This window comes from Suricata suricatta, chromosome 11 (assembly GCF_006229205.1).
Source record: "Suricata suricatta isolate VVHF042 chromosome 11, meerkat_22Aug2017_6uvM2_HiC, whole genome shotgun sequence".
NCBI classification, from domain to species: Eukaryota; Metazoa; Chordata; class Mammalia; order Carnivora; family Herpestidae; genus Suricata; species Suricata suricatta.
The window spans coordinates 5513282-5527566 of record NC_043710.1 but is presented as its reverse complement, the minus strand read 5'-3'; the positions used below and the strand labels follow the sequence as shown (position 1 = coordinate 5527566).

General features: G+C 50.4%; 1 protein-coding gene across 2 annotated transcripts; it reads left to right on the top strand.

Moving 5' to 3' along the window:
* The first annotated feature begins 2759 nt into the window (after positions 1–2759).
* Positions 2760–7770, top strand: NPAS4 (neuronal PAS domain protein 4). 2 transcript variants are annotated; one of them, XM_029957492.1, is made up of 8 exons: positions 2760–3063; positions 3781–3932; positions 4119–4221; positions 4343–4604; positions 4785–4894; positions 5241–5376; positions 5498–6933; positions 7641–7770. In XM_029957492.1, exons 1-8 carry the CDS (start codon positions 2889–2891, stop codon positions 7667–7669), a joined length of 2403 nt encoding a protein of 800 aa, XP_029813352.1. In that variant the 5' UTR covers positions 2760–2888; the 3' UTR covers positions 7670–7770. The 2 variants fall into 2 exon arrangements, with proteins under 2 accessions (XP_029813352.1, XP_029813353.1); XM_029957493.1 differs by lacking the exons at positions 2760–3063; positions 3781–3932; positions 4119–4221; positions 4785–4894 and having other exon boundaries at positions 4433–4604.
* Positions 7771–14285: the final 6515 nt, after the last annotated feature.

The window sequence follows — 14285 nt, the reverse complement described above, 5'->3', positions numbered from 1 at the left end:
GGTGGGAGGCAAGGGGAGTGGGAGCCAGCCTAGGGAGAGGAGACATTGGGGCATAGAGAGCTTCTCAACTTGAATTAGAGTGGGTGAACTGGGATAAGCCCTTATCTTCCCCCTCCCTTGTCCCTTTCTAGACCCTTCTTTCTTTCCAGAAGGCCTTCCCCCAGCCCATTCTGGAAAAATGCAAGGATTCTTCCCTTGGCTAGTTCTCCTCGGATGCTTATTTTACTCCTCTAGCTCAGCCACCTTGGGTCCCTAAACCCCCCCCCCCATATTCATCTTCAGAGGAGAAGCGGACAGCTATCGGGGGCCTCACTCTGAGGTCTGTGTGGCCTCAAGCTCTATTTTGATGTCCAGGCAGACCATAGCCAAAAGACTTCAAGGATGATTTTTTCAGAACCATGGACAGTGGTCAAGGCCCCATTCTTTAAATGCCGGTCTGTTCTGCTTACTGGGAGACTGGCTGGATCCAACCAACTAACAGTTCTTATCATAGAGAAGGACACTAAGATTGTCACCATGCCAAGGTTAAAGCATCAATGGGTGAAAAAAGCTGGAATACTGCCCTGGATTTTCATACAAGAATAGGGTCCAAAGATCAAGGGCTTGAAATCAAGGGGTCCAGAGATCAGAAGCTAGAGGTGAGTGGATACATCAGGGGTCAGATAGAGATGAAAGAGGAACAGAGACATGCTTCCTGAAGGAACCATTTCTCTGTAATCCAGACAAATAGGGTTAGAGAGAGTGGCAGACAGAAAGACAGTCAGACAGACATGCCCCCCGCCCACCTCTTCCCTTCATCTCAGTTGTGCCACTAAACACAGGAGAGTTAATGGAGATGGTTCAACTTCTGCCAAATGGCACAAGAGGTCAGGATCGGACGCCCAGACACCCTTCTCCTTGGCTGTCTCCTGCTCCCACTCTCCGTCTCTTGCCACCACCCTTTTCCATGGGAATGAGGGGTTCTTTGATCCCAAATTTTGCTTCTTGGTGTCAAAGTTTATCCCCACCCTTTCTATATGACTTTCTACAATCAGACCAGTCCCTCTTCCCCAATTTTTAAGTGGTCTCATTTCCAGCCTCTCAAGTGATTTCACCCAGATCCCTACTGCACCAAATAAGATTTCACATAAAATGTCCCCTAGCCCACTTTCCTTCTCCTTTTATGGGATGCTGGGGGAAAAGATAGGCACTCCTCAGCCCCTGTAGAGAGGAATCATCTGTACTGAAAAGATAAAAAAGAAAGAAGGAGAGAGCACAAAGGTGACGTGATATGGAGGCAAAACGTTGGAGAATGGAAGAGTCTCGAGAGAGAGAGAGCAGAAGGGGAACGTTTTTTGCGGTGGGGTGGGGGGCAAGGGGAGAGGGCGCACAAAGCTAAGACAGACCACCAAGCCGGCACTGAAATCAGAAACTAGCCGGGACTGAGGAAGGAGGAAGTGGAGAGTTGAAGGTTGAGAGACAGAATGAGGAGTCCTAGCCCCGAGGATGGGGAGGAGGTTGGAGGGGGGTACGGAGGACAACCTCACGGAGTCAGGGGTCCCTAGCAGATGCGGGAATCTCGGAGGGTTCAGTACAGCCCCCTCTTTTCTATGCTGCTTCCTCATCTTCCCCGCCGGAGACGGGGGGAGCCCTCCGGCGCGGTGCGGAGGCAGCCAGGCCCCGCCCGCAGCCGGCGCGGCAGCCGCCGGAGGATTCCTGTCCTAATATGGAGCTGGGATTCCCCCGGCCCCGCCCCCGCCCCCGGCCCGCCGGGAGACCGAGGCTTTCGGTCGGGCGGGGGGAACCGCTCGCTTTGGGGGCTGGCAACGGGGTGGGGGAAGGGATACCTAGATGCAGACCCAGATCCTCACCTGCCCTGGGACCATGCCTCAGTTTCCCCTGTTAGTGGCTGCAGTTAATTAGTTGACAGGGGAGCGGAGAATCACTGCAGACTACAGCGTTGGTGTTGGTGTTCCTATTCTTGGCTGTGGGAAAATGGAACCAAGGCCAAATTCAGCTGGCCCCTCTCCCTCAGGAACCCCTTTCCACCCCACCCTACTTAGACTTCCATATAATGCCCCTTGCTAAATGCCAAACCCGGGTTTGGAAAGCGGGGGGCGGGGGAGGAGGAGGAGATTTGTTCTTTGAAAGTGACTAAGGGAATCCCGGATTGAGTAATCCCTAGAGAGAAACCCCAGCTGCGACCTACCCCTCAGGGGCCAAGGATGATCTTTCTTCTCCCTTCCCCCCCATGTGAACATGACCTTGGCCTAGCAAATAGCGAGGAACAATTTGTAGACTACCCTCCCCCTCCCCCATTTCCTTATTTCCTTAGAAAAATCAATGTTGGAACCAACCCCTCCCTCCGCTCTACAGACTCTCCTGCCAGGGGCTTCAGACCGCCTTAACCCTTGCCCTGTCCCTTCCCTCAGATGAACACATTAGGACCCCTGGGTCCCTGCACCCTCTCTCAGGCCTTCTTAACGCAGCGCCCGCTTCTTGGCTCAGCTGCAGCCAGCCGCGGCCCCCTCCGCAGCCTCAGTTCTCCCCCTCCCCCCGTCCCCCCTCCCGTTCTCATTCTACGTCATGGGATGACGTCGGGAGCCCGGGAGGGAGGAGGAGCGCTCCCCCCTCCCCAGCCAGTGGCTCCCGCTGCAGCTTGCTTAGCCCAGCCTCCTGCTTTCCCGCCCCCCCTTTCTCTGAAGCGAGCCCCCCACGCCTAGCAGGAGCTATATAAGGCGGAACGAGGCAGTCGAGGGGGGCAGCGCAGCCGAGCGGAGCCCAGGAGAGGAGAGAGAGAGAGAGCCTGAGCGAGAGACGGGGAAGCAAGGAGGAAGAAGCCACCGGTGCGTCGGGACGGGAACGCAGGTGTTCGGAGCACCGGAGCTGGAGCCCTGCAGCCGCTAGCCATGTACCGCTCCACCAAGGGCGCCTCCAAGGCGCGCCGCGACCAGATCAACGCTGAGATCCGGAACCTCAAGGAGCTCCTGCCTCTGGCTGAAGCGGACAAGGTCCGGCTGTCCTACCTGCACATTATGAGTCTCGCTTGCATCTACACTCGCAAAGGCGTCTTCTTCGCTGGAGGTGAGCAAACTGGGGCTGCCAGAGACTGGAGCTGGCGGGCACCGGAGACAGTGGAGCTGAGGGAACCCGCGGGGACTGATGCGTGTCTAGGGCAGCGTGGCGGCAAGCTGGGGAGAGAAGGGACCTGGAGAACTCAGGTCTTCCTACTTTTCCTCCTGAGCGCTGTTCAGACTTCACCTTAGTTCTGGATGAGGGTAAGAGCCTGGATAGTGTCCCTGGTGCCAGACTTATGGGAAAAAGAGAGCCAGGACAGAATGGCCCCAGTTTCTACAGCGTAGAGGCACTCCAGGAATCCGGGGAGGGAAGCCCGGGAAGTTGCAGGGATGGAGTCACCCAAACCTGGGCAACCGTGGCCACTGTTCTCTATGTTGAAAGGGCTCTTCAGCAGCCCTTGAGGCGCTGTCCGCGGTGCTGACAGCACCGTCGGGTTGAGAGGCGCTGCTCGCGGTGCTGAACTCCCGTTTGGCTTTTGAGCGCTGTCCGAGGGTCTGAAATTCAAGACCTGGCCCCGACTTAAAAGTGAAAGGGCTCGCTGCCTAGGGAAATCCAACAATAGGTTGCCTGGGCAAGAGCTGTGGGCAGTGGGTCAACAGGTGTGTGCAGAGGCAGGTTCGTGAGAAATTCCTCTAGATTTTCTGAAACTCAGTTCATGCCTTCCTTACTTATGCTTTGCTTCCCAGTTTTACTCCTGACCCACCATATCTTCTTATCGTGCAGGCACTCCTCTGGCGGGCCCCACAGGACTTCTCTCATCTCAAGAGCTTGAAGACATAGTGGCGGCACTACCTGGATTTCTACTTGTGTTCACAGCTGAGGGGAAGCTACTGTATCTGTCCGAGAGTGTGAGCGAACATCTAGGACACTCCATGGTGAGTGCTGAGGGTCTTCTCAGCTTGGGCTAGGGCACACAATGGGACACAGTGAGCTTACCATTTTTGAGAATCTGAGAATTACTGAGGCTTGAGAGGTTATACACTGCCAGATGCTATGTGCTAAGGATTTACTCTTGCTGCCTTCACTAAACGTCATTTCATCTTCTCTTCACCTTTCTCCAGGTGGACCTGGTTGCCCAGGGTGACAGTATCTACGATATCATTGACCCAGCTGACCACCTCACTGTGCGCCAGCAACTCACCCTGCCCTCTGCCCTGGACACTGGTAAGTACTCCTTTCTCCCTCCTTCAAATAAAAAACCTCCTTCCTACTTCCCTGCTCCTCCCCACCTGCTATCTCTCTCAACAATCCACCCTCTTATCAGCTTTTCTCTTCATTTACCTAGATCGCCTCTTCCGCTGTCGCTTCAACACTTCCAAATCCCTCAGGCGCCAGAGTGCGGGCAACAAACTAGTGCTTATTCGAGGCCGATTCCATGCTCATCCACCTGGAGCCTACTGGGCAGGAAACCCTGTTTTCACAGCTTTCTGTGCTCCACTGGAGCCAAGACCTCGCCCTGGCCCTGGCCCTGGCCCTGCCTCACTCTTCCTGGCCATGTTCCAGAGCCGTCATGCTAAGGACCTGGCGCTGCTGGACATCTCTGAGAGGTAAGTCCAGAGCATTCAGACTCCAGGAGGAAAGCAAGTCAGTGATGAGGGAACCCTAGATTCTGGAGTCAGGAGCAGGGAGGATGGGTGTAAGGGGGCAGAAGACCTGGGAGGGAGTGAGATGCCTGGGTATAAATCAGGGAAAACAGAAAGCTGACCACACCCTTTCCACCTTCCCAGTGTCCTAATCTACCTGGGCTTTGAGCGCAGTGAACTGCTCTGTAAATCATGGTATGGACTGCTGCACCCCGAGGACCTGGCCCACGCTTCTGCTCAACACTACCGCCTGTGTGAGTGTCCAGAGAGGCTGGGGATAAGACAGGGCTCTGGGAAAGGTCATGGGAGATCCAACCAAGAATGCCTGTGGTCAGGACTGATGCTGGGGAGATAACAGAGGCCAACAATTTTGGATATTATAGAGTGAACATTAGGGTGAGGAGTCAAAGTGAGAATAGAATCAGGCCTGGGAGACTCCAAGTGGTGAGGTCAATGCGGGGAGCTGAGTGGTGCAGGTGAGGGTAGTCAGAACTGGAGATGTCATGGATACCCCAATTTAGTGGAAAGGTCAATAAGAGGGGAGTTTAGGTGGTGTCACCTGATAAATATCCTAACTCTGCATCTCTTCTTTTCCTTCAGTGGCTGAGAGTGGAGATATTCAGGCAGAGATGGTGGTGAGACTGCAGGCCAAGCCTGGAGGCTGGGCATGGATTTATTGCCTATTATACTCAGAAGGTCCAGAGGGCCCCATTACTGCTAATAACTACCCAATCAGGTGAGTTGCAAGTCAGGAGCTGGGAGGGCAACTGAGGTGGGCCATGGAGGCGTTAAAAATCAGAAACTGCTCTGGGAAAGACCACCAGACCCTTACCATCTGCCTCTTTTCTCTTCTCCAGTGACACAGAAGCCTGGAGCCTCCGCCAGCAGCTGAACTCTGAAAACACCCAGGCAGCCTATGTTCTGGGCACCCCAACCATGTTGTCCTCATTCCCTGAGAACATCATTTCTCAAGAGCAGTGCTCCAGCCCCAACCCACTCTTCCCCCCAGCCTTGGGAGCTCCCAGAAGCACCAGTTTCTCCAGGGCACCAGAGCTGAGTGCTGCCTCCACCTCAGAAGAGCTTCCCCAATCCCAAAAAGAGCTGGGCTTTAGTTACCTGCCATTCCCATCTGGCCCTGAGCCTTCTCTTCAAGCAGACCTGAGCAAGGATCTTGTGTGCACTCCGCCCTACACACCCCACCAGCCAGGAGGCTGTGCCTTCCTCTTCAGCCTCCATGAGCCCTTCCAGACCCACTTGTCCACTCCATCCAGCTCTCTACAAGAACAGCTGACTCCAAGCACTGCCACCTTTTCTGATCAACTGACACCAAGCAGTGCAACCTTCCCAGATCCACTGATGAGCCCACTTCAAGGCCGGCTGACTGAAAGCTCAGCCAGAAGCTATGAAGATCAACTGACTCCCTGCACCTCTGCCTTCCCAGACCAGCTGCTTCCCAGTACTGCCACCTTCCCAGAGCCTCTGGGCAGTCCTGCCCATGAACAACTGACTCCTCCCAGCACGGCATTCCAAGCACACCTCAACAGCCCCAGCCAAACCTTCCCAGAGCAACTGAGCCCCAATCCCACCAAGACTTACTTCACCCAGGAGGGATGCAGTTTTCTCTATGAGAAGTTGCCCCCAAGTCCTAGCAGCCCTGGTAATGGGGACTGCACGCTCCTGGCCCTAGCCCAGCTGCGGGGCCCCCTCTCTGTGGATGTCCCTCTGGTGCCCGAAGGCCTGCTTACACCCGAGGCCTCTCCAGTCAAACAGAGTTTCTTCCACTACTCTGAGAAGGAGCAGAATGAGATAGACCGCCTCATCCAGCAGATCAGCCAATTGGCTCAGGGCATGGACAGGCCCTTCTCAGCTGAGGCTGGCACAGGCGGGCTGGAGCCACTTGGAGGTCTGGAGCCTCTGGACTCCAACCTGTCCCTGCCGGGGGCTGGTCCCCCTGTGCTCAGCCTGGACCTGAAACCCTGGAAATGCCAGGAGCTGGATTTCCTGGCTGACCCTGATAACATATTCCTGGAAGAGACGCCCGTGGAAGACATATTCATGGATCTCTCTACCCCAGACCCCAATGGGGAATGGAGTTCAGGGGATCCTGAGGCAGCGGTCCCAGAAGGGGCCTCATCGCCTTGCAACAACCTGTCCCCAGAAGACCACAGCTTCCTGGAGGACCTGGCCACATATGAAACCGCCTTTGAGACAGGTGTCTCAGCATTCCCCTACGATGGGTTTACTGATGAGTTGCATCAACTCCAGAGCCAAGTTCAAGACAGCTTCCATGAAGGTAAGTCCAACCAAAATATTCAGAAACTCAAGTCCCTGTCCTGCCAGTGAGACACAGGTGGAATTAGATGAGTAAATTCCCCTTTCTGTGCCCGAATTTTATTAATAGGATAACAACACCTGCTGCCCAGGGTAGCAGTGAGGATAAGAACTAGTGAAAAACTTAGCACAGATGTTCTGGACAAGTGTGCCTAGAGGCCAGGGGCAGGGGTGGTCTGCAATACAAGAGAAGCCTTGGTAATGGTTTGTGCTTCTTAATTCCGTGAGGGACCTAGACCAGCTATTACCACCCATTTTACAGATGAAGAAAACTAAGGTCCCAGAGTTAAAGAAAGAAACTTGCCTAAGGTCACATAACAAATTGAAGGAAGAAGGATTAGTGTTCTATCTTAGCATTCTTACACCTTAAAGAGAATACAGAGCAAAGGTTTGTAGAAGTTTGGGAGAGAAAGAAAGTGAAACTTAGTCCCTGGCCAATTGGAGGCTCCTTGCTCATGGCTCCATCCTTTCCAAAACTACAGTTGTAGTTTCACTCCATCCACCCAAATTGCTCCCTTACCTTGCTGAGCCTCTGGTGATCACTCAGTCATTGGACCAACATATCTGAAGCCCCTACTCTGTGCCAACAGTGCACCACATCCTTAACCTCTCTTTCCTAATGGTCTTACTGACTGTCATCTCTCTTTCTCTCTCTCTCTCTCTCTCCAGATGGAAGTGGAGGGGAACCAACGTTTTGAATAAGTCTGTGACTTAACGTCGTCAAGTATGGCATATTGTCATCAAGACGTGGAGCCGCTCTCCACCCCCCCGGGACAGTTGGGGGGATTCTGGGGGCCAGAGGGGGATATATCTGATTCCCTAGGCCCTGCAGGATTTGGGGGGGGGAGGTGGGAGGGCAAGGGAGGGAGCTTCTTTTTAAAATTTAGAGACTTCAAGCAATCTCAGTTTCCATTTCAATCTGTATTCACTCGTAGTGAGTTTCCTTGAATGGGATTTTCAAGCGGAGAATGGGGGAGTCTCACTCCCCCGCTCCCCACACTACCCCATGGGCCTGGGCCAGTTCTCCACTCCTGGGGGCCAAGCCACCCCTGGGCCTTGGTGGGGGAAAGGCAGCGCCCACCTGGGCCAGCCTGTGCCCCGAGGGGCTCTTGACACCCACGTAGAATTCTCTACACACCAGTAACGGGATTTCAATTCCGATGGACTCTGCCGCCCTGGCGGCCCTTCTTGTGACTTTTGCGCCCCGCGCCTGGGGTGGGGGGCGCGAAGAGACGCTACATTCCTTTCCGATGGAGGAAGGCAGACCTGCCGCTGTCACACGTGTGCTTGCACGAGTGCGTGTACCTGGTGCGGGACTCACCCGGCTGCCAGACTGCCTGGGCCTGCCCAGGTGGCCGCTTCGTGGTGCTGCGGTGACTTTGTAGCCAACTTTATAATAAAGTCCAGTTTGCCTTTTTGGTACTGCTGGTGTCATGTACTGCTGTGGAAAGGGAAGGGAGGGGATCTGGGAAGGTTGGGAGGCCCCGATAGGAGCCTGGGGGTCGGGAGATAAAGTCTGGATCTGCTGACAGCGCTGGTGTTTCTTCATTCACTTATGCACTCATTCATTCCTTCACTCAACATGGGCACATAGTGTGTGGCCCACTCTGTGCTAGAAGCTGAAGAGTTTGGAGGTGAAACACTTGCCTTCAAGATGCTTTGGCATAAAATATTAGAGGGTATTGGAGTCTCCCTGCTCTCAGCTTGCGGTGTTCACAATGTGGGAGGGAGCAGAAGGGCCTGGGGATGGGTAGGGGATTCAGCTTGGCATTTTCCTGGACGTGGGTTTGAAATTTCAGACACGAGGCTCTTCCCTCAGGCTGGTTCTTCAGGGAAGCAACTGCCCCTTGGGACCCTGGATCTTCTAACTGGAAATGATGATCAAATGCATAATCTCTGCATGGGGCTTTCAGTGGACACTTTTAAATCCCCTATTCACTATAATAAAGCTTCTAGACAGGCATATTAGCACCATTTCACAGATGAAGAAACTGATGATCAAAGGTAAAAAGTTATTTGCCCCTACAGTTAGTTGGCGGGAGGCATGGGTGGGCAACATATCTACATCTGAGTTCTGGGCTATTCTCTCTGTTCCCAAAGCCAGTGAATCACCATCTCAAATGGTCCCATCCCAGATGACCTGAGAAAGTCAGGCTTGGGCTGGAACAGGTGCCTCTTCTCCTCCTCCAGGTCTGCAAGCTAGTGCAGACACCCAACTTCTGGGCAGAATAAAACCGACTGGGTCAATAGAAGAACTTGGTGGGAGGCAGGAGAATGAAAATTAGGAGACAGAAAGACTTGGATTCAAATCCCATGTCCAACCACACTTGCTGTGTCAGACCTGAGCCTCAAGTTTCTTCACCAATAAAATAGGACGGAAAAAAGGGCACTAACCTCTCAAAGATGATGCTAGACTTGGACTGAGTCTCTACGCCGAGGAGCGCACAACAGACTTGAGTTATTAAAGTGAATTAGAAGGCACTCGGAGACCACCAAGCCTCAGAGAAGTTTCTTTCTCAAGGAAAGGAAGGAGACTGCAATCTTCTCCCAGTGAAATATGGGACTGGATTCCAGTAGCTGAGATCACGACACTGAGAATCACCTAAATTCGTCTCATTCCAAATCCTCCAGCTGCAGGGTCATGCCCTTGAGAGGGTCCCACAAGAAGGAAGACACTCCAGGGACCTGCTCCCCCTTTCCCACCATGGATGGATCCTTGGATGGAACAGGGATAAAGCCTTTCCCTCTGCCTTCTTGTCCATCTACTTTCCAACTTGGACAGAAGTGAGCCGTAAGCCCTGGCTACTCCCCGGCTGGTGTGTGAGGCTGAACGCATAGCAGACACACCAGAAATATTTGATTGAGAGGGGCCATATCTGAAGATCAGCCCAAGGATCTGAGTAGAAAGTCATCAATGTCCACCACAAAAGCTTGTTCCTGAGTTCCCCAGAAGGCAAAAGGTTGTAGCTCTCAGCTTCGAATCTTAAGTGAACATATAAGCTCAAGACACACCGGAGCCCATCTAAAAACCTGCGCGGTCGTCATCCAAAAGGAAAGAAAAGTCTGAGAAGCTGTAAACAGCAGAAAGGAGCCTAAGAAAAATGACAACAAAATACGCAGTGATAGTCTGCATAGGGTCCTGGAACAGAAAAAGGACAGAGGTTTGTAAAAAGAGAAATCTGAATAAATGATGGGCCTTAGTTAATAATAATGTATTTGTATAAGCCCCATTAATTGTGACAAGTGTACCAGGAAGTGTAAGATTTTAATAACAGGGGAAATCATAGGCATGAAGTATATTTAACATTTCTATAAGCCTAAATCTATTCTGAAATGAAAAGTTTCTTAAAAAGCTAAACCAAACAAGTGAGAATCTAAAAAATTAAAATGTGTGACAAAAAAGAAGCACTTCCCAGGCGGTTTCTGGTGGCGATGGGTGATAGTGGGCTATGCATTTTGATAAGGAGGCACCAGGGATCACTCAGAACCGCAGATCAGGCGCCGAGTCCAGCGCAGAGAAAAAGAATTAGAAAAGCCAATTGCCCCACCTGCTGGACAGAGAAGGATCTGCTTCTGTTTCTCTACATGGCAAGGTCCCTGTGGCTCAGAGCTTCATAGCTAAGAGCGAATGGATAAACTGAGGCTGGGAGAGAGGAAAGAAATTGTGCAATCGCACTCCCAGAGTCACTGCAGAAGCCGGCTCTCTTTTCCGTCCGTTCCCTTCCCACCGATACCAACTCTTCCCTGGGAGCAGGATGTAGGAGAAGGGGCTCAAGTTTTGGGGTCATAAAGATTGCATTCAGGTGCTACATTTCTTCAGGTGGTAAATATTTACAATACCTGCACGTGTTCAGTGTGCTGGGGATGCAGGCGCACACAAGACAGACAGGTCCCTGGACTCACAGGGCTCACATTCTAGTTGCGGGGAGACATAGGAAGAGTAAATAAGCAGCCTGAAGAGAGTACACAATATGTACAGTAAGGAAGAGAACCAGGACACCATACCAAGAGCCATAGCTCTAGTTTAGAGTCTTCTAACTTTGAGTGGGGTGTCATAAAAAACTTTATACAGAGTTAATATTGGTGCACCTGGCTGGCTCCGTGCATGGAGCGCCCAATTCTTGATCTTCGGGTTGTGAGCTCAAGCCCCACATTGAGTGTAGAGATTGCTTGAAAATAAAAATTTGTTTTTTTTAGGAATAGCAAGGAAATCAGTGTGATTGGATCAAGGTCGACAAAATGAGGGAAAAGATTACTCAGGGCCTTTCAACCATGTTAGGAAACTTAGACTTGATTCCATGTGCATTAGGACTCCATTGAGTAGACTTGAGCAGGGGAAGGACATGACATGATTCCATGTTTAAGCCATCCTTCTGACAGTTGCATGGAGATCATAGAAACAACATGAAATAGATGAACTAAAATTTCAGAGAGAAAAGGGCCCTTCGTGTGTGAGCTGATAAGCACATCATCTTCTTCCCTGGAGAAATTTTCCGATTCTGGGTGCAGGCTGATTGGCTTAGTCCAGTCAGAGGGAATCCATGGGCAGTGAGTTTTTGGGGTGGCCATGAGGGGCTGGTATAATGGATTGGAAGCTGGATATGCCCCCAAATGGCCCCCTCCCCCCATGGAGTAGTTACTAGACTGAGATGGAAGCTAAAAGGCAAAGAAAATACCTCATAGTCCCACGGCACTAACGGGGAAAGACCTTCGTGGTATCAACCCATCAAGACACATACAAGATTTCAAACCTGCGTGGGGGGGAATGCTAATGTCAAGTCCTCTGAGGGGCAGAATGGAATTACCCCAGTCATTCAGGGCTGGAGAAAAGTAGGCCTTTCAAATTTCAAAAGCAATTCAGTGGAGGAAGAATAATCTTTTCAACATATGGTACAAATTAGGTATCGTTGGGGGTGGGGAGAAGGGAGAGGAAGAACCCCAAGCAAAGCCTCCCATCTTATACAGGAGCTAACTCAGGATGGGTCAAGGCTTAGGTGTGAAATACAACTATGCTCTGGATATGGTTTAAGAGGACGTGGCCATAGTAAATAAAGTTTTCATAATGTGCACAGATTGCTAAACAAAAGGAAACAAAAATAAGAAAACATAAAAGAACATCTTAGGTGCCAGAGGCTTGGTGAAGAGTTCTTAGTCATGACACCAAAAATATGATCCATAAGAGAAAAAATGTTAAATTGAACTTTGTTGAAATGAAAAGAGCTTGCTCTGTGAAGGATGTTGTTCAGGGGATAAAAAGAGGAGCTGCCCAGTGGGAGAGAATATTTGTAAACTACATGTCTGATAAAGGACTCTTATCTGAAGCCCTTGAGACACACAGTAAAAAACCAAACAATCCATTAGAAAACGGAAAAAATGACATGAAGAGACATTTTGCCACGGAACATGTATATATAGTAAATAAGCACATGAAAACACATTAAAATACTAGCCACTAGGAAAACATAAATTAAGACCACAGTGAGATATCACTAACCACCTCTTAGAACAATTAAATAAGAACAATAATGATGGTAATATCAGTGCTGGTAAGAGAAACTAGAGCACTCACGTACTGCTGGTTGGAATGTAAAAGATACAGTTACTCTGGAAAGAAATTTTGATGTTTCTTTTTTCTTATGCTCCCTCCCTCCCTTCCTCCCTCCGTTCGTTCCTTCCTTCCTTCCTTCCTACCTTCCTTCTTTCCTTCCTTCTTTCCTTCCTTCTGAGAGAAAGAGCCTGTGCAAGTAGGGGAGGGGCAGAGAGAGAAGGAGAGAGATTCTCAAACAGGCTCCATGCTCAGCCCAGAGCCTGATGCAGGGGTCAACCTCACCACCATGAGATCATGACCTGACCTGAAATCGAGAGTCAGATGCTCCACCAACTGAGCCACCCAGGTCCCACAGTTTTGCAGTTTCTCCCAAAACTAAACATACAATACCATCTAGTGATTGCACTCTTGGTCATTTGTTCAAAGGAATGAAAATTATGCCTTTCAGGAAGGATCATAAATGTTTTGTTTGTGATAGCAAAAATGTGGAAACATTTAACAGGTGAATGATGAACAGACTGGCACATCCACACATTGGGACAGGACTCAGCAATAAAAAAGAAGGAACTACTTGGACACATAACAATGTGGATGAATCTTAAAGGTATTGTGCTGAGTGACAAAAAAAAAAAAAATCTGAAAAGTACACATACCGCATGAATCCACTTACATAACAGTCTAGAAATGAGAACAAAGACCTCCCTCTTACAGAGGTGGAGAACAGATTAGTGGTTGCCAGGACCAGGGACGGCAGGGGAGGAGGAGGGGATGGTGACCACAGATGAGAAAAAGCATCCAAGATGGGAGATGCAGGGTCTTTTATTACTGAATCTTGGAGGTGACATAACCTCACTTCTGCCATAGTCTATTGGTGACACAGGCCAACCCTGGGACAATGTGGGTGGGGGTTAATTACTAAGAGGTGGGACTCTTGGGAGACAGTTTTGGAAGGTGGCCACCACACCAACCAGTGCTGTTACAACAACATCTAAAACGTAAGTATAGAAAAAGGCTGAAATGATGGAAAAAAGAGTAGTCATACCAACGCTAACCAAAAGACAGACCGATGTTGGCGTATTTAATAACAGCTACAGGAGGCTTAACTCTATAAGACTTAAAGAGTGAGTAGATGATGAAGTATAGACACCACTTTTGGATAATTCTTACAGGTTTTACAGAGAAAGCAAACAGAGGAACGGGGCAGTGGCCAAAGGCAGATGTGAAGCCAAAGAAGTAGCTTGTTGTTGTTGTTGTCTTTAATAATACTGACGTATACATGTTTACAACATGCACAGAAAACAATCTGGGAATAACAACAGCTACCATTTATTGAAGACTTACAATATGCTAGTTCTTGTTCTGAATGCTTTACGTGCATTAATTCATTTAATCTTTACAACAATCTGTTCAGGTAAGCACTGTTTTCCCTGTCTTATAGATGAGTCTAAGGTACAGAGTAGTTAAGTAACTGGCCCAAGGCTACACAGCTAAGGAGCATGGAGTGCCTATGCAGCCTGGACCATTCTACCTTCCTGCATCTGGGAAAAACTAGTGACAGGGAGGGGGGTGGTGCAGGAAGTGAAAGAGGGCCGTCATCGGAGGTGAAGGGATTTGTCTCTGACGGAACAAAAAGATTCCATTCTTACAGACGGGAAGAAGAGAAGGACGGTAGGTTTGTCGATTTGGTCGAAGTTGCGGGAGTTTTCCATCTGATGGTTTTTATTTCCTCGAAGGAAGGGCCATGTGTGATGCCGGGCAAGCATTTG

Excerpts from the sequence above, each read along its gene's own strand:
- NPAS4 (XM_029957492.1), top strand. The coding sequence starts at position 2,889 with ATGTACCGCTCCACCAAGGGCGCCTCCAAGGCGCGCCGCGACCAGATC. Across the intron at positions 3,933-4,118 it reads AACATCTAGGACACTCCATG|GTGGACCTGGTTGCCCAGGG; the intron begins GTGAGTGCTGAG and ends ACCTTTCTCCAG. Across the intron at positions 4,895-5,240 it reads TGCTCAACACTACCGCCTGT|TGGCTGAGAGTGGAGATATT; the intron begins GTGAGTGTCCAG and ends CTTTTCCTTCAG.